General features: G+C 39.0%; 1 protein-coding gene across 1 annotated transcript in view; it reads left to right on the top strand.

Moving 5' to 3' along the window:
* RFXAP (regulatory factor X associated protein) overlaps positions 1–17,722 on the top strand; it is a 55,635-nt gene extending 37,913 nt beyond the window's left edge. Inside the window, exons 3-6 of the mRNA XM_007464258.1 lie at positions 11,397–11,611; positions 11,722–12,393; positions 15,890–15,997; positions 17,612–17,722. Coding sequence (XP_007464320.1) covers positions 11,397–11,611; positions 11,722–12,393; positions 15,890–15,997; positions 17,612–17,722 — 1,106 coding nt within the window. The remainder of the gene's footprint in view (positions 1–11,396; positions 11,612–11,721; positions 12,394–15,889; positions 15,998–17,611) is intronic.
* The last annotated feature ends 3,011 nt before the right edge of the window (positions 17,723–20,733 follow it).

Below are 20,733 nucleotides of genomic sequence, written 5' to 3'. Positions count from 1 at the left end.
TCTCCTGGGTGTGCCTGCCTGCTGAGAACATGCGCTCTGTGCCTCTCTTAGACTTGACATAAGCTTGCGGTAGAGAGAGGCCTTGCCCCTGGGAAGGGAAGGGACGAGGGGAGTGCTGGGATTATTCAGGATGGACAAGCCCCAATCCAATTCTGAGGTTTGGCATCAGGAATTCCATTGTTGCCACACACCTGAATGAATTTGAAGACCACGACTAAAACATATGAAAACTGAGGTTTCTGGAGGCTGGAGGAATTGATCGGTGTAATTTCAGTTTTGTGAGGACTATACCAAGCTCAGGCCATGCAGGGAGTTTTAATCTTTTCACAGCTAATACTTTGTGCTTGATTTTTCATGAAATTGGCTCTTAGCTGCTTCAGCCAGTGTGAATGAGTTTAAGCCTCGGCTGCCTAAAGATTTTGATCTGCTGGCTTTGTATACAGGCAAGGGCTCTCTCTATATTGCCTGGGCTGCAGGCACTGACCACTTCAGGTGATCTAGAACATTAGTCACACAGGCCTTAGCAAGCAAACCTGGGTTGAGGTAGAATTTACTCTGTGGGTAGCTGCAGATGACCTTGAACAATACATGCCCAGGTAGGTCTATGCCTGAAGATAGGGCTGATATAGGGATTTAACCATCAGGAGAGAGCCTTTGAGTCCCAGTGAAGTCTTGCCTTGAAAGAGGCAGAGTTTCAGCAGCATACTTTCCTGCTTCTGCTGTGGCTTTTTAATTTTAATTGTTTTTTTTTTTTTTAACTGAAGTATAGTTGATTTAGGATGTTGTGTCTACCTGTGGTTTTCAGCCAGGTCGGTAAAGATAGTTAAGTTCCACATGGGTCACTGAGCAATAGCATATGAGATTCTAGCTTTAAATTGTTAACATTAAGCTCAGATAGGTAGTACCAGATCTTACTGCCCAAATTCTATTCTATACTCAGAGCCAGAGGAGTTAGTCTTAAATTTAGGTGACTTGTCAACAGTCTTGAGTCACCCCCAATTATGCAAACTCAAGATGGCCCAAATTTGTTCATTTCATGAGTTCAAGCCAAGGCTCAACCATAAAAGGATGGTATATTTACAATAAGAACAAATGGGCATCTGTATTGAAAAAAAATGCCATCTTCTTAGATTATACTAGAGAAATAACTGAAATAAATTATTGCTGACCCAACGACAAATAAAAATGCTGATCATTTAAAAATACTGTCTCTAGGGGGACATGATTGCTCAAAATCTCACAGAAAAACTGGGGTGAAAAATATGTCAGTCTTCATATCACAAAGGAGGGAAAATTAAAATAAAATAAAAGAAAGGAAGAGACAGATTAGGCTGGAAGAATATTTCTTAGGAGTAAGGGTAAAATCTTAGGAGATATATTAAACAGAAATTATGCTAAAATGAGACCTCAAAGACCTTTAGATATAAAAGGAAAAGAAAAACACACTAAGTTTCTAACTGGTATTAAAGAAGGTTTTAGATAGGGGGAATATATTTGGTTGCTACTAGATTAGAAACAGTAAATCAAAAATTTCAAAATTATCCTACCAAAATCTGTTATGTACTGAATTGTGTCCCCCTACAATTTACATGTTGAAGATCTAACCTCCAATGTGACTGTATTTAGAGAGGTCTTTAAAGAGGTAATTAAGGCTAAATGAGGTCCTAAGGCTAAGTCCCTAATCCAATAGTCCTGGTATCCATATAAGAAGATGAAAAGACACCAGGGATCCTTCTAGCTCCATGTGCACAGAGAAAAGCCCATGTGAGGACAGAGCAAGAAGACAGACATTTGCAAGCAAGGAGAGAGGCCTCAGGAAAAACCAAATCTGCCAATACCTTGATCTTGGACTTGTCAGCCACCAGAATGATGAGAAAATAAGTGCTTATTGTTTAAGCTACCCAGTCCATGGTATTTTGTCATGGCAGCCTGTTATAGGCTGAATATTTGCGTCCCTCCAAAACTTATATATAAAGGTTGAAGCCTGAACCTCCAATGTGGCTATATTCAGAGATGGGGCCTCTAAGGAAGTAATTAAGGTTAAATGAGGTCATAAGGGTGGGTGGGGACTTGATCCAATACAAATTAGTATCCTTATAAGAAGAGACAGGAAAAGGCTTGTGCTCTTGTGCTCTCTCTCTCTCTCTCCACTAGCACAAAGAGGAGGCCACATGAGCACACAGTGAGATGGCAGCCACCTATAAGCCAAGAGAGAAGTCCTCAGAAGAAAATCTATCTTATTGGCACCTTGATCTTGGACTTCCCAGCATGCAAACTCCTTAGCATGGAAGACAAGCCTTTCCAAAACCTGGTTTCTGTGTACTTCCCTGAATGGTTTCTTTTTTTCTTTTCTTTTTTTTGCGGTACACGGGCCTCTCACTGTTGTGGCCTCTCCCGTTGCAAAGCACAGGCTCCGGACGCGCAGGCTCCGTGGCCATGGCTCACGGGCCCAGCCACTCCGCGGCATGTGGGATCCTCCCACACCGGGGCACGAACCCGCATCCCCTGCAACGGCAGGCAGACTCTCAACCACTGCGCCACCACGGAAGCCCCCTGAATGGTTTCTTGATACCATGCAGGTACCTCTGCAACCTGGGTGCCAGTTGTACCTTCCAGCTGTAGGCCTCTGAGCTTTATAAACTTTATCATATGTTTCTTCTGTCTGTCATGCCCTTTTATCTTAGTCCATGTAGATCTTGCATGGCTCAACTTAAGGTATCTTATCACTTCTTCTCTGAAGCTCTTAAGTCTTCCAGGTAGAATTACCCATGCATTCATAGCACCTATAACATTTTATTTTTCTTAATATTTTGTCAGTGCTTATTAAATTCTAAGTGAGTGGTTCTCAAACGATGTGATGTAGGCCCCTAGAAGGCATTTTGCAAATGCAAGGAGCATTTTTGGTTGTCATAAGATTGGAGCTTTGGGGAACTCTACAAATGTTCAGTGTGTAGGGCCAGGGATGCGAGATGCCTGCAATATGCAGACAGGCCCGTACCAAAACGGAACTGTAGGCATCATGTCCAACTTCTGAATGTTCTTCTGGGCTTCCATGTAGGTGAAAAACTTATTAATAATTGTCTGAGTTGAGATTCAAGTTCTGGTTTATATATAACCAAAAGTATGTGTTCATGGTGTTAATGTATATTGAACTCACAGGAATCTAACTACCATATATACTGAGGAAAGAATGCATTGGTTTTTGTTCAGAATTTTACCAAGAGTTGTTCCCATTACAGAAAGCCAGGTCACCAAGGGTAGCAACATGGGTGATATTTGAGTCACCAAAACAACACAACTGCATTGGTCTGCATTTGTAGCTATAGAATCATGGTGATTCTAAGCAAATGTACAAATTTCCTCATTTAGCTCTTCTTTCAAAATGTCAAATATAGATTTTAAATATGGACAAGTATTCAGTTAAATATTAGAAGCTGGGTTTTACAGCTTTTTGTACAAATGAACAGTCACGAATGTGCCTACTCTGCCAGCATGCTTTTTCTCATTAAGCCGACAAACACAAGATTAAGCGAGCATTTTACAAAGGAACATGTTGATTGGAAGAGATATATATTTCTATATTTAAAGAATACTAAAAACTGCAATACTGTCCCTGGAACGTGTGACAATGTTCTATGCAGAAGGAGACAGGTCTCATTGTTTTCTACAGAACAACGTAAATGATCATATGGCATGCCACACAATATTCAAGAAAAATTAATCTTAGCTGTATAAAAGATAACTACAAAGAGGAAGAAAAGATCATATTAAATTATTTCCTCTATTCCATTGCAATGCTGCTTTAAGAGGATTACAAAAGACACTGAAATCAGCTGCATGATGTAAATGAGTAGATGAAAGCATCCTTTATGATAAACAAGCTTTACCATTTGCATATGTAAAGTTTCCAAGGCCCGAAAAAATTGTAGCAAAAATGTCATTTTCAAAATGACTGACAATGAATACAAAAGAATTGTCAATATTTGAAACCCTCAAAATTACTTAAAAGAAAACAAAACTTTTCCAACATCATTACTTATTTAACAGATGGAGAGTCAGTAATGTTAGTTCAGAGCCAATTTAAAAAAGAACCACCAAATATTTTTACAAAGTCATTTCATTATTCATTAGCAATACTTAATTACCAAGAATCTTAGAGAAAGGGGCCACAGATCCATGAGTGTTTAAAAGTAGTCCCTTCAATGACAGATTACCCATAATTTATCAAATGTCAATGAAGAGTTTGAATGTCTTGTCCAAATAAGATGGTTCTTCAAGGATTTTTTTTTTTTTAAAGATTTGGCTCAGGCTTCCCTGGTGGCGCAGTGGTTGAGAGTCTGCCTGCTGATGCAGGGGACATGGGTTCGTGCCCCGGTCTGGGAAGATCCCACATGCCGTGGAGCGGCTGGGCCCGTGAGCCATGGCTGCTGAGCCTGCGTGTCCAGAGCCTGTGCTCCACAACGGGAGAGGCCACAACAGTGAGAGGCCCGTGTACAAAAAAAAAAAAAAAAAAAAAAAAAGATTTGGCTCACATTATGGACTTATGTGGAATTTTTGATGTAATCAATGAAAAACATAAATATCAAATTTGAAATACTGCAAAACAATGAGGTATATCTTTTAAGCTATATTTGCAAAGGTCTTTCTCTTTATTCAATTTATAAATATTTTAATTTATATTTTGTATATAATATGCATATTTTTTAATATACAGAAAAATTGAAAGACCAGGACAATAAACATACTTATCCTCATTACCTAGATTCAATAATTTATTTTGCCATAATTGCTTCCTATATGTATGTATATTTAGCTAAAACATTTCAAAATAAAATATACATTATCATGCCACTTCATCCCTGTATTCTCAAGCATAAATCTCCTAAACATAAGGATATTCTCTTACATAACCACTATGTAATTACCACATCAAAAAAATTTTGGAATAATTATCTAATGTAACCTAATACTCAGTCCATTTTCAAATGTCTCCAATTGTCCCCTAGATACTTTTTATTGTTTTTTGTTATTGTTTTTAAGGGGGACTCTAATCAAGTTTCACATATTGCATTTGTTTGTTGTATTCAGTCTCTTTTAATCCAAAAAATTTGTCGACCCTATCTTTAAAAAAATTTTTTTTTTACACCAGACCAGTCATCTTTTAGAATTTCCACATTCTAGATGTTTCTGATTGTCTCCTCATTGTGTGGTTTAACTTATTCCTCCCTCCCTCCCTCCCCTATAAACAGGAAATTATAGGTTTCATTCGATTCATGTTAAACATTTTTGGCCAGAATACATCCTGTGTGATGCTGATACTTCCTATTTGCTCACATAGGAGATCGGAAAGGTCGACTCTACTCCTATTACTAATGCAATTACCTGGGTTAGAAGGGGCAGTCAGATCTCTCCAACGTAAATGCACATTTACAGTGTAAATGAGGTCCCTCTTAAACTTAAAGGAAAGGGGATAGATCTCATTATAGTGCAGGAAATTATCTTGGCTTTTTCGACAAATCGAATATTTTAAAATAACCTTGTTCACTGATGATCTTTGTATTTTCCAGCTTTGCAGCATAATCTATCTAACATGAGGATAGATGAAAGGATACTGACTCAGAAACAGATTGCTCTCATGTGGATGCTATGATGATAGATTTAAAGATCAGTTAACATTTTACAACACCAGATGGGGTGGTTTTAAGCAGATGTGGAACACGTTACCCAGAATTTTCAAGAAAAATTAATTGAGCTTCAAAAGAACTTTGAGGACAAAGCATGATTTAATCAGTCTAATTTAAAAGGTTTGGGATCCAGCTAAGACTTTCACACCCACTTGTCTAAAAAGAAGCTAAGTTGTGGCAGCATTTTCTACTACCTATATAGTTGAGAATGGTTTCAGTCCGTGCACTTACTATAAAAGTCTACAGGACATTTTAAACTAACGTAAATAGACAGTACAAAATATTAAAACAGACATCGGAAACACAGACATGTCCTTGAATTTTAAAGAAAGGTACTGTTTTCAAATATTTCATATTTTTATATAATCTAAAAATTTCTAAGTAGTATGATGAGATATTATGTTATGAAATTTACATTTGAAACTATGTATTTATTTTTTGGTTACTTTTTTTTTTCCTGTTTAATTCTGATACTCAGAGTCCCCAGAGGCCTAGCACGATCTCTCCATAGTCTTTTGTATGAATATGCTCTAAAATTAGATAATGGTGATGGTTGCACAACTCCATAAATATATTTAAAAACACTGAATTGTATACTTTAAGTGGGTGAACTTTATGATATAGAAATATCCCAATAAGGTTTTTTAAAAAAGAATGATTGATTGATTGAATAAATCTTAAACTCATAGTCCCCGTCCTTGACAAATCATAGGACTTTATCAAATGTTCAGCCAATTATGATTTTACACTTTCATTTGAAATTCTAGGTCTTCTCAGAATATTAGACATACAAATACATTTTATATCCAAAGCAAAATATAAATTACTATTGTATTTTAAACATCAGAACAAACTTTATTCAATACACCAACTCGGCAGCATAGTGTAAATTCAAGAGAAGGGAAATACTGACTTGTTTCTTCCTATATTGGTAACTTACATTAAGCTCAATTAAACAACAAATACCTAAGAGGTAAGGGATAACATATCCAGGGTGGATCCCTTGCAGGCAGAGCTTCATAGAAACCAGTTTCAGCCAACTACATAAGAAATAAACCCTGGTCAGTCTCAAGGATTGGATCCTGGCACCTGATCTCACCTGGGAAGGAGCTGCTGCTTCCCTAGCTGAGCTGGCAGATTAGGGCTGGAGCCAAGGTTCTGCAGAGTCACACTACCTTGGACCTTAATTCCTTACTATGCCAGGGGAGGGGCTGATGCTATCCTATGCTTGCAGTTTAAAGCTCCATAGCCTAAGGGTCTTGGTTGGATTCCTCTCCCAGAGTCTAACATCTGGCCCTTAGAAGGCAATGGGCAACAGTGGTTTGACACAAATACTCTTGCCCCCCATGCCCAGCTTGACATTGTTCCAGAAGGCTTGGTGCCTTTCCAGCTTGGTCCTTTGCCATTCTGACATACCATTAGTATACCCTTATTCATTCTAAATATATTTCTAAAAAGACTACTGGAATGGAAAAATATTTTAAACATTGTTCAGTTTTTTTAATTGAAGCACAGTATTGTGTTAGTTTCAGGTATACAGCAAAGTGATCTAGTTATATATTTTTTTTCAGATTTACTTTCCCTCATGGGTTATTACAAGATATTGAATACAGTTCCCTGTGCTATACAGTAAATCCTTGTTGCTTATCTATTTTATGTATACTAGTTTGTAGAGTCAAATTTTCATATTTAGTTACTTTGTTAAAGAAAAGAAAAACCCAAGATAGCTTTTCATCATATTGAGAAAATACAGATGTACGAATGTATGGTGTTGAACATTAAACATCACCTTGGAGTTACTGTCCAGCTAGAAGTTACTTGACATTACTTCCCCCCGCCCTTTTTTTTCCTTTTGGAAAAATTAAGTACTTCTGTTATTAATAAATGGTTAATAAACCTGGCACTTTGACTTAATTCTTCTGCTGAATTTTGGTAGCATTTAAAGTATATTCTCAACTCAAAAGTATTTTTCTTGCTCTTCCAGAGCCTTGAATTTAGTATATTCTTTTCTCCTTGTCTGACAATGTGAGACAAAAGTTCATAAAAAGCAGTGGTGAGTACACATAATACAGATGGTGTGAAACCTAGGTTCTTTTTTGTTTACCTTATTTGAAAAAGCACTTCTAACAACAATTCTCCTTATTTTTTTAACTTTATTTGCATGACTCCTTGACTGATTCAACATGTTTTTAAGAAAGTCCCGTTCCCTGGGGCTGCATTACGACGGGTCTAGATGGTCCTCCTGAGACAGAAGCTGAAGTAAACCACACAGGAGGGGAGTAAACAGATGTATAGAATAAGTAGACTTTCACTGACCCCGGTCGACATGAAATCCTCCCTAAATGTCAACCAGGCTCAGTCTTGCAAATCTAAAATAACCTCATGTGGAGAAGCAGGTCAAACCTTTTTTGGCTAGGAATAGAGGTACTATTCCATGATTTAAGAAAAAGTTTATTCAGAAGTTGTACACTAAAGTTTTAGAAATGAATTAAGCATACCAATCTGTAAAGTGTCCATAAAGCACTGGAGATTCTCTTCTAGAAGAAATGAACTACTGTTTCCTGTTTACTGCATTCTGAGCACTTTAAAGAAGAAAGTCAGCCAGTAAGATGGGCTGAGGGCACAGGTAAGGAGACGCTGGACATCAAAGAGCCTCTCACAGGGCTTCCCTGGTGGCGCAGTGGTTTAGAGTCCGCCTGCCGATGCAGCGGACACGGGTTTGTGCCCCGGTCCAGGAAGATCCCACATGCCGTGGAGCGGCTGGGCCCGTGAGCCATGGCTGCTGAGACTGTGCGTCTGGAGCCTGTGCTCCGTCCAGAGCCAGGAGGAATATGTGGCAGCTTCCTGGTCGCCCCAGGAAGGACGAGGACTCTTGGGGGATGAAGGTGACTTGGGACGGTAGGGATAGGAGGTAGAGGAGAAGTTTCCCCAGAAACTCAGATCCCCGTACCGAAAAAAAAAAAAAAAAAAAAACTATATATGCAAAATGTTATTGGTTGGTGACAAATACACTATATTAATGAAGCCCAAAGCTAGGTTATCTGTTTATATATATAAGTCTACTAGATTACATTTTAGCTATAACAGATAAGTCAATGGTTCTCAGCCCTGATTACATATTAGAATTACCTAGAGAGCTTTCTAAAAATATGCATGCCCAGGCCCACGCCAGACCACTGGAATCAGAATCCCAAGGAGTAGGCCTAAGCACAGTAAAAGATCATTAAAGTATATTATATTCTAAACTTAGGAAAGAGCTTACAGATCATTTAGACCAACTCTATCTTTATAACTGAGAAACTAAACCAGAGACTCCTGGTCCCCACCTGGTCGGTTGCACTGACACTTAGGGATTGCGCCAGGCCTAGAACCTAAAAGTCTGTGTCCATCCACGCTCCTTCTTTCACCCTGACTCATTCGTTTGTTAATATATTCATTCAGGAAATATTTTGAGAGCCTATTCTGTGTTCAGCCCTAGATAATAACACCTGCTGCCGTTATGGAACATTACTGGAAAGAATCCAAATGTCCACCAACTGGTGAGCAGATAAACAATACAATGAAATAATATTCTACAATAAAAAGAAATAAACTACTGATACAATCAACAAAGTAGACAAATCTTAAAAACACTCTGCTAAGTGAATGAAGCTAGGTACAAAAGACCATGTTTACATGATTACATTTATATAAAATGCCCACAAAAGGCAAATCTGCAGTGACAGAAAGTAGATTAGTGGTTTCCTGGGTCTTGGAATAGGAGCAGGGGTTGGCTGAGAACGGACAGGAAGGATCTTATATAGGGTGATGAAAATGTTCTAAAACTGGAGTGTGGTGATGGTTGCACAACTCAATAAATTCACTAAAAATCATTAAGTTGTTCATTTACAATGGGTAGTTTTATGGCCTGTAAATTATCTCAATAAAATTTAAAATAAAAAAAAACCTGCTGTCATTTATTAAATACTATATAACAGGAATTTGTACTAGGATTTAAACAGTACTACCCTCAGTGATATGCTCATAAATTTTTTAAAACAAGTTAACTGATATAAAGAATGTTTAGCACATAATTTACAATTAATGATACAATATATAAGACTCTTTATTTATTATACTTCAGTATGACTTGCCATATCTTGCAAAATCCACTATCAGTTTTTATAATTATTTCACCAACAATAGTGTCACAAATTCAAACAATAAATAAATGCTTGATTTCTCTCTAATACAGCAAGGAAGTTGCTCACGTTACTGACCAAGAGTGTAGTTCTGACATGAATGTTGGCGGAGATTTTGTTTACATTAAGGACAAAAGTGAAACAATGAAGACACATGCCAAAACTTCACTTGTTTTTCAATGATGTAAGCAACTTTTTTGCTGAAATAATGATAGCTGTCAAAAAATGAAAGAATATTTCCTCAGTTGGGGGGAGGGGGGTATTGACAATGTGACAGCCCCAGACATGAAACAGTCTAAGTTTAATCTTCATTAACATTTTTACTATTACTTTCTTATGTCTGGAGACAACCAACAATAATTCAAACCCTGCTTTGTAGCATCTGACAATTTCCATGGTGTAAACAGTCCCACCATGGCTGGTTTCAAGCTACCAACGTACCACTGAATGCAGAGTTGGGAAGAAATATGCAGTTACATACCACTAAACAGTATTTCCACATACAGATACAATAGACATAAATAATCTTATCAGCAGAGCTAAGAGTAAAACAATTAGAAAGAGATGAGTTTCAAGTTTTTTAGCCTTTGTTTCTAACATAATTTAACTGTAAATTTATGGAATTTAATTTTTAAATGAATTCGTGAAATCTTAACAGTGGGCACTCAACTGGCTCTAGCACACAACCAACCTACTCCCCGTTTTACCAGTGAGAAAACTGAAGCTCAGAGAGGCAGTCACTAACTAGCCCTGGTCACACAGCACGGTGCCACCCAGGTCGGTCTAATTCCAAACCTTCTCCCTTCCAACGTGCCTCTCCTTCAAATGTAGCTGGTGACCGACCCACACATCAACACCCAAACACTAACGTCAATGGATTGGTCATTTGTTGGATAACCACTGCTTTCCTTTCCAATAGGTGGAATGGGAACTCTGACCAGGGCAGGAGGAAGAAATAAAAGGAAAGAGCACATCTACCCGACAGTTTTGCTCAGGACATGGCAGGATCCGACCCTTCCCGAGACTTGGCTGAGTCCAGATTCAGCAATCAGCCATCGTGTGACAACTGGTAGAAATGATAGATCACTGTGTGTTTTGTTTGTTTGTTTTTTTAACATTTGTCATTCAGTATTCCTTTTCACACATTTTCACTATAGTTACTGAAAACGTTATTTAAGACTTACCTTGGAGGTCACAGCAAAAGCCAAGTATTAAAAATCAAATGTTTCCAAGAGAGAAAAAGGTTTCAGGAGTAAATCATTTAGTTCTCCACACAAATACTCCTTGGCCCCCGGTCTGGTCCACTCCTCCACGGTACCATTTTCAAATCGGCCGCCTCTGCCTTCCTTGACTGCTAACTACTGGGGCCCGGTTGTGACACTGCCACATCCCAGCATCACATCTCCCTTTTCAGTCAGCTTTTCAGTCAGAAATATTTTAATGAGCGTCCTGACGCCACATAAGATTGCTCAGGAAAAAGCTGAATTTACATTGTGGAGTTCCAGTACAAAAGTGCTTTGAAACGTTTTAGGCAGAGTAGGTTCCAGGCAAAAGCGCTGTCCCGCCCAGCACCTCAGAACCTCAAGTGCGCTCAGCAAACCGGTGGGCGCCGGCGGTGACCGCGCGGCGCAGCATCTCCCGCCAGAGTCCACAGCACATGCGCAGTCAGACCCTCCGGCGGCCGCTCAGCTCCGCCCCTCGGAGACGCCGGGTTCCTTGAAAGGGACAGAGCGTAGAGACGCTCAAGCGCGGGCTGCAGCCGCGCAGGCGTAGTCGGGGCGCCGTTGCTGAGCCAGCCACTTTTCCTCTCGCGAGTCCCGGGTCGTTGGTTTGCTAAGTGCAATTGGGCCCGGCAGGTGCTGAAGGGTTGGGGTCGTGGACCCCCGCCAGGTCTCAGCAGCACGGAGGTGCAGGCTGTCGCCGAGGGCGCGGGGCCGGGCGCCGCTAGCGGTGCGCTCCGCCCCGGGCCCCCCGCCCCTGCCCCTGGCCAGGCCCGGGCTCCAACCCCCGTCCCAGCCGCGGCCTCTCAGTTCACCCTGCTGGTGATGCGCCCCTGTGGAGGGCCGGACGAGGCTGCGGCCGAGGGCGTCCTGCGGCAGGCTCCGGCCCTGGGGGGCAGCGCCGGGGCGGGCAAGCCCGTTCGGTACCTGTGCGAAGTGGCGGGGGATGGCGAGGAGGAGGCGGGGGAAGACGAGACAGACCTGCTGGACACTTCGGACCCCCCGGGGGGAGGCGAGAGCACGGCTAGTTTGGAGGATCTGGAGGACGAGGAGACCCACTCTGGGGGAGAGGGCGGCAGCGGTGGAGCCCGGAGACGGGGCAGCGGCGGGGGCAGCATGAGCAAGACCTGCACCTACGAGGGCTGCAGCGAGACCACGAGCCAGGTGGCCAAGCAGCGCAAGCCGTGGATGTGCAAGAAACACCGCAACAAGATGTACAAGGATAAATACAAGAAGAAAAAAAGCGACCAGGCCCTGAACTGCGGTGGGGCCGCCCAGGCTGGCAGCGCAGGAAATGTCAAACTTGAGGTATCGACTGGGGTCTGGGGGAGTGGGAGGTGGAAAAAGAAACCCCACTCTGGCCGCAGACCGCGTCTCCAGCGCCTGCCTACCGCCTCCCAAATGGGCCAGGTTGCTGTGGCTGGACTTGTGGCTGAGAGTTAATGAGTGCTTGCCCTCAACTACAGTTTATACAAACATATGCAAAGCCTGAACGGTTCTGGTGCATCCTTGTGAGAGGTGAATAAATCTCAATGAAAATGATGTGACATGTCAGCAAAGCTGTCTTTTCAAAGGTCTGGGATATGGGCTGGAAGGGCAGATAGTAAATGATTGACCTGATTCATCACTAGAGGAGCAGGCAGAGACTTAGGAACCTGCGTGAAATTGGTACTTTGGAGAAGATAATCTCTTCCTGTTATCACTACCCTATTTTCGGTATCCTTTTCTTAGCATACTTATTCTTAGTACCCTGTTCTCAGTACCCCTATTAAGAGTACTCTTTTAGTGTTCTTAGTGTTATTTTCTCAGTTAAACCTATTCTCAGTTCTCTGTTCTTAGTACTCTGTGCTTAGTACTACTGTGTTCTCAGTGTCCTGTTCTGTTGATTTTGTTCTTAGTATCCCAATTATCAGTAAATAAGCCACTTATTACAGAATGAAATAGTCATTTGTCCCTCTGTTTGTCCCAAACGTACCCATTCACTTCAGAATTCTTTACAGAAAGAGGAGATAATATACTTCTTTTCAAGAAGGAAGTATTTTTTACCTGTAGCAACTTTCTTTTTTTAATTGCCCAGCATTTACATCTACAGTTTGAGGAAAATGTACAAAAGGCAAATAGATACTGAATTCGAATCTCTTCCTCCCCCCCCCCCCCCGAAAAGAACCTTAATAATTTTCCTATTCTAAAACAATTTGCATGATTTTTTTAGGGAAGATAATTAATTGCTATAAGCAACAAATAATAGCCATTTATCTTACAGTATGGGACACTTTACCAGTTCTGAGGAATCAAGAGCTGTAAGTCTTTGTTGAACTGAGTGTAAAGAAAATAACTAACAGGGACAGGCAGGATACATTAAGGGCCAGCTGTACAGTGGTGCTTTAGTAGTGGAGAGGATAGATCACTGTAGGCTGAGATATTCTAGAAAGGCTTTGCAAAGAAAATACAACTCAGTATAAGCCAGAAAGGACGGCTAATAGTATGTCCTTAATCAGCTAAGTTTCTTAATGTGCCAGGCACTGTGCAAAACTGTAAATGGAGCCTCACACCCTTCAGCAATGAGATAAGTACTATATTTTACATACGTGGAACTGAGGCACAGAGAGGTTAAGTAACTTGGCCTAGGTCATGCAGCCAGCAAGTACTCAAACCCAAGCAATCTGGTTCTAGAGCCTTCATTCTTATCCCCGCACTATACTGCTTCCCTAGAATTTTGGTGATGAAAAGAAAGAGAATACATTTTAGTAAAGGAAGGGAAGTGGGAATACAGAAGGTACTTCTGGGAAGGCAGCAAGGGGACCATTCTAGCTAAAGCAGAATATTTATGTGGAAAATTCACAAAAGATAAATTTAAGAGTTTGAAGCCAATTTTTGTATGATGTTGAATGTTGAATGTATGATTTTGAATTTGGAGTCTTCAAAAGAAAGTTCCTAGTTAGGAAGTAACAGGGGCTTCAACTCTGATGGGGTGGATTAAAGTCAAGAGCCTATAGATTTAGAGATGTTTTAGGAGATGATTATAGTAGGACTGGTAGGTGGTGATGGGGTCTTCTGCCATAGTGTGAGCAGCAAGATTAGAAATTAAGATATTTAAAAATCAGTATTTCTTACACAAATCAGGGTTAAATGAGAAACAAACGTATATAATATTTAGTCGATGTATCTAAAAATTAGGCTGTGTGAGAGACACATAAAGGAACCAGGGATGAAAGAACTGACCTGTGAGATTGATCATTATCGTTAGATATCTAAAAGGCTATCATTTGGAAGAAGCAGTAGACTTATTTTGCATAGTTCTGAAGTAACTAGGACTCTTAGGTGAAAATCACAGGGGTTATGTGTTTCAGCTCAACCTTAAGTAAACGCTCCCTACATGTTAGATATTCAAAACCAAATAGGATGCCTCAAAAGTTGGTAACTCCTTAGGACAAAAAGTGTTGAAAATTTTTGAAAAGGGAATTCCAACACTTGTAGAAGTTTGAACTAGATGACTCAAGTTTATTTTCACTACAAGCTTCTGTGATTTTGTGTTATTAACATTCAGAATGTACACAGTGCTGTGTGTGAGGTGAGAATGCAGGGTACTCCATCATCAATTTCGGCATCCCATTTCTTGTGCAATAAAAATGAAGCACAGTCCCATAAGTAGTTAATCCTATGGGGAGAGAGGGAGGAAAAAATTATTTTTGTTTTCTCTGGGTATTAGATTCCTCTTTTTACAGTTTTTTATATTGTGAGGCTTAAAATGTTAAGGGATTGAACATTTTTTTTAACATCAGATTGATAAACTTCTCATAGTGAAAGAGATAAAGAAAGGGAGTATTCTAATAGACAACTCAGAGGACATTAGAAAGAAGGTCAAGAGAAAAAAACAGCTTCAATAATAACCGAAATGAAGAGCAGAATAAGAGTGAATTCATACGTGGCATAGCTTATGTGACTTTATATTTGGTCAGAATTTTTGGATGTGGTCAGTATTGTATCATGGTTTTATAAGAGTCAGAGTGTTTCAGTGAACTAACATTTTGTTAGCCAGGAAAATTGTATTTAAGATTTTATCAGGTCAGTAGGAATACACAGTTGGTAGTAAACGCTGCTGATTTTGTTTGAGGAATGATGTCTCAAAGAGTATGGTGTCATTTTAGGACTTGCCTGTTTTGTCTACACCAGTGGCAGGAGATTACTTATACCAGTGCTTTCCAGTCTTTTCAAAGCCAGTTTGTCATTTTTCTCCTGGTGACTTCCAAATTTTGAAATCTTTGTGTATCAACTGCTTCTTTGAGTAATATTTTACTCCCCTTCCCCATTTTTTTTGCTGTTGTTAATTTGTTTGTTGTTTTGTTGGGCAAAAAACTATCAAGAGTGTTTCATTAGCACTACATGAATGGCCTTTGAGTTCATATATTCAAAGGCAGGCAAACTTTGGTTTGGCCTGGATAGCTTTATCTGAGGAGAATGTTCAATTTACACTTGGCACTTTTTTGTAGTATTGAAAATCACTCACAAATATTAAAATAGGTTCCCTTCCCCTACCCTGCCCCACTATTGATTTTTGAGACCTTCTGGAGACAGAAGATCCCAGGTTGGAAGTCCTGGAGGGAGAGGGAGTGAGGCATGTTATATAAAATTAACTGCCAACACTTTGCCTAATGACTTAAAGAGGGACTTTCTCAAAGGCTCCCAGGAACTGGGCAAGAAGGAAGAGAAGCAAAGACCTGTTCATTACATCATTGAAATGCCTCTAATCATGGATTATTATATCAACATTTAATCCTATTTGCATTTTTATCTTTTATCCCAGGAAAGTGCAGATAATATACTCTCCATTGTTAAACAGAGAACAGGATCTTTTGGGGATCGACCTGCAAGACCTACTCTTTTAGAACAAGTGTTAAATCAGAAAAGACTGGTAAATATCTGTTTGTAAAGTAGTTACAAATCTAACAAAAGTTGTTTGTTATAAATGGAACTATTGAGCTTTTGAGATCTTAAAATTTGTTAAACTGGTAATCAGAATTGTGCCTCTGCCAGTACACGTTGGAATCTCATAAAGACAAAATTACAAAGAAAATATAATTTCACTACATAAAAATGAATATTGTAGTTAAAAATGGTGGTAAAAATAAAAATGCAAACTTGAAAATAACATATAGGAAAAACATTTGCAACAAATATGTAAAAGACTGTGGTTGGTATGGTTGACATTTTTATCACACAGATAGGGGAGGACAAAATTTTGACCTCAATACATTGCAAGAAATATAAACAGAAAAAAGCAGAATGCTTCCCTTATATGATATGGAAAGATATTTCATATCAGTAAAAATCATACAATAAACAGTACAATAAGTGAAAATTATTTAAATGATAACACACAGTGATGTTGAGGGTTCCATGAAAGGGACTCATTCTGCTGATGGCATCTTGTATTAGTACAGCACTTTAGAAAGCAGCTGGGCGGTCTGTATCCCTTCACTCAGAAATCATACTTACTGTGAAGACATTCTCAGGAAACAAATTCTAAATATGGATAAATTAAGCATAAGGATATTTGCCAGAAATGTATTTATCACAAATAGTAAAATGGTAGTTTAAACAACCTCAGTGTCCAACAGTCTCATAACAGCTAAGTAGACTTTAGTACATTTACTTAATAAAGGTTGGGCAGTCTTTACCAATAAATTTTAAAGAAAAGTAATAAATAGGAAATATACTATGCTGTAATATTACACTTTAAAAATCAGTTTTTAATGATAATGTTTCCACCTTTTTTGGTTTATCTTGTTCACTTTATTAGGTTCAAGGTTTTTTTACCTTCATCAATTTATATAAGTATTTTAATAAAAACATATTAGCCATAGTCTATTATATTTGTCATATGAGTATAACTATATTTAAAAATGGTGAGTGTATAAAACTGTGTTGGTTGTTTCAGAGCAGTTGTATTTCTTTTCTGAAATTTTGGTAATGTGCTAATATTACTTTTATTATACATGTATACCTATATATACACACACACATACCTATACACACAGACACACCATTTTTAATTTCTCAGAAAGACTTAGTAAACTAGTGGGAGGAACTTGAGTTCCAGTACTAGTCATACACGTATGTGTTTCTAAACTGGCATTTAACCATGTTCACATGGTGCGCCTTTTCCTTTTTTTTTTCTTGTTGTAATCCAGTGCTGTTTTTGGCTCTTATGTTTTGTAAAGGGTATACATGCTGGCACATCATAAAAGCATTTCCTTTGTGTGCAAAATCACCAATAAGATCAGGCTTCACCAGTGAGTTTTAGGTTTTAGTATTTGATATATGACATCAAATTTTATTATTATTAGTTTGCAGTTTAATTGCAGTACATCAGATGCAGAAGTGAATTCAATTTAGGGATGTTTCGTTTCGTAAGCATATGGTATCTTGTGTAAGGATACAGAAGAGTAATTTTATAACATGAATATGATCTAATCCCATAAAATAATGCTATTAATAAATATGTTTTTTATTTTTCCTTTTTAAGTCATTACTAAGAAGTCCAGAAGTGGTGCAGTTTTTACAGAAACAACAACAGCTATTAAATCAGCAAGTTTTGGAGCAAAGACAACAGCAGTTTCCAGGAACATCAGTGTGAGCGAATTTATCAAGAAGTCCTACACGTTTTTTATCTTATTTTAGTGGATGGACATATTTTTATACTAAAGATAAATGGGGTAAGATTTGCCAGTAGAAGGTAAACAGTCATTTTCCTGTGACTGTATGTGTGCATTTGGGGACAAATAAGTATTGCACATTGTGCATCTGATCCTTTCAGATCACTGTGGATTTGAAGAAATCAGCTTATCTTTCCAAAGTAATATTTAATTACAATGTTTTTTAAAACAAAATGTTTCTCTTCAGTCATTGTTACTGAAGGTAATGAAGCAGTTGCTTTCTGTGGAAGTCACGAAGTTAATAGATATTAATCTTGAATCATCTAACTCAGTGATTCTCATCAAGGGGCAGTTGGAAACATATGGGTATGTTTTTTCTTGTCACGGCGACCTTGAAAACTGCTGGTTTTTAGTGAATGGGACAGGAATGCTAGGTGTCTGGAATGGTCCTCCACAACTAAGAATTATGTTACACGCACGGCCAATAATCCCCCTGTTAAGAAAAACTGAGAGCTACCTGTGATGATAAAATGTAGTTGGGGCACCTAGAACTGGGTTCTCGTAATAACCTTTTCTTTGCAGTTAAGACTGGAGCTGTCAAAGAGGTAAGCATATTTTCTGTGTATAAGGAAAGTGATCATTGTTAAATAGCTGTGAGATTAGGATGTGCACCTCTTCAGAGATGTGCTGGTAAAACCCGAGAGGGATTAACCAAGTACCCTGGAATGAGTGCATCTCCTAAAGTTGGCTTCTCTACTTCTTGTTACCTATTAGTATTGATCTCATTTAAAACAGACACTCTTGTGTGTTGAATTTGTGAACAGTACAAATGTATCTCATCCCACCAATGTCAGGACAAAATTACTTTTTTATACTCATTTCTTTTTAAAAAAGAGATCCTGAATATAAGAATAACACTCCAGCATTTTGTCCATGTTTTTCAAAATTGAGCTATTTTAAGATTGTGTTATTCCTAAGTATTGTTCAAAGAGTGATGGGTAATCTGGATAGATACTTTTTTCTTGTATTTTCTCCTAGGAAAACTTTTAAAAGGCAAAGCTTACCAATAAGAGTATCAAATCAAATGTCAAGAAAGTATTTCCAGTGTTAGGACAATAAATGCATGTGCCTCAAGTTAAACTGTGCAAAAATTTGTTAGTTTCTTGGGTTTTAAGCTCTGAAATATATATCAAGTTAAACTTAGTCATGGCTGTTCTAAGATGTACTTAAGGAGAGAAGGAATCTTTATGTTCATTCTTTATATGTGTTTTATACCTGCATATCTGTGCAAAAATGCTTTTACGAGAATTATTCATTAAAGTCCAGTTATTGACCTTTGAGTTGTCTGAGTCACTTATTCTATTCTTTAGTTGCTTCGCTCCGGATGCAGAGGAATTCATTTCCATTTGTTATTAACTGTCAGCTTGTTTTCTTACTTATGGCATTGGGAGCTTTATTGAATCCCTAGAGTTTTCTTACTTATGGTGTTGGGAGCTTTATTGAATCCCTAGAATATAAGTTAACTTTTGTAGTAAAAAGAAAACAAAAAAACCCCAGCTTATCCTTCTTCAAATAGAACACGAGGATTAGGAAAGGAGGCAAAGTAATAGGCCAGTGAGAACTGAATTAAAAGAAAAGGAATTGGGGGCTTCCCTGGTGGCGCAGTGGTTGAGAGTCCAACTGCCGATGCAGGGGACACGGATTCGTGCCCCGGTGCAGGAAGATCCCACATGCCACAGAGCGGCGCGTCTGGAGCCTGTGCTCCACAAAGGGAGAGGCCACAACAGTGAGAGGCCCGTGTACCGAAAAAAAAAAAAAAAAAAGGAGTTGAATTTATTTACATATATATTATATAAAACATATATTATAGAAAACAATAAGGTTTTTACATATTTAGGGTACATATTGCAGTGTGTCCCCAACCTTTTTATCCCTGCATATATTTGTCACTCTTGTCATGTGACTTTGCTGTTCCTCCCACGGAGAGGTTGAGTTTATTTACCCCTTAAATCTGGTGGACTGGCCCTGTGACTTGTTTTGGCCAATAGAATACAGAGGAAATAATAACATGGCAGCTCTGAGTAGACTGACTTCCAAAGGTTTTGAACACTTCGGCTAGTCCTTTTAGAATGCTACCCAGCTGCCATGGTAACAAACCCAGACCAGCACAGCCTGCAGAATAATGAGACACGTGGCCCAGTCACCTCTGTTGTACCAGCCAATAGCCAGTAAACAGCCAGATATGTAAGTGAGGCTGTGCTAGACTAGCTGTGCCCCAGCCAGCCTGCCAGCTGACTGCAGGTGCATTTGATCTGGTCCAGACTGGCAGAACCACCCAGCTGACCTGCAGACTTGTGGGTAAGAATAGTTATGATTGTAAGCCACAGAGTTGTGGGATGGTTTGTTATGCAGCATTCTTGAAACAGTAGGTAAGTGATACACCTAACTGTATAGTTGTTTCTGTGTAACAAATCACCCCAAAATTTAGTGGCTTGAAAACACAATTTATTATTATTTCTCACAGTTCTGTATATGATTACTATGGTTTTAAATAACTCTGCAAAAGCTTTCAAGGTAGGTGTGGTAGACTGCACTTTCCAAAGATGGCCACAACAAAATCTCCCATCCCACATGCTCTTATGTGATGTGGCCCATTAAGAACTAGATTTTATTTTTCTGCCCCCTTGAATTTGAGCAGGCCCTGTGACTGCTCTAACCACATGACAAAGTGATGTTAATGCTAGTTGATTTGAGTCTAGAGGAAAGGAGATATAGTAAGTGGAGATATGGTATATTTGCAGTAATAATGTAAAGGCATTCACAGCTTGCATTTTCCAGCAAAGTCATCTGCTATTGTAGACTTGGGGAAAGGAGCAGAGAAGTCATCTGCTAATATGGAGCAGGGGAGTTGATAAGAGGCTGTAGGAAAAGGAAAAATTAGAAAGACATTGAAGTCAGTGAGAAAGATGGCTAGTAGCTAGTAGCCTGCTAA

The sequence above is a fragment of the Lipotes vexillifer genome, unplaced genomic scaffold, assembly GCF_000442215.2.
Source record: "Lipotes vexillifer unplaced genomic scaffold, Lipotes_vexillifer_v1.1 scaffold120, whole genome shotgun sequence".
Taxonomy (NCBI): domain Eukaryota; kingdom Metazoa; phylum Chordata; class Mammalia; order Artiodactyla; family Lipotidae; genus Lipotes; species Lipotes vexillifer.
The sequence above is the reverse complement of the archived record's forward strand: the minus strand, read 5'-3'. Positions and strand labels throughout refer to the sequence as shown.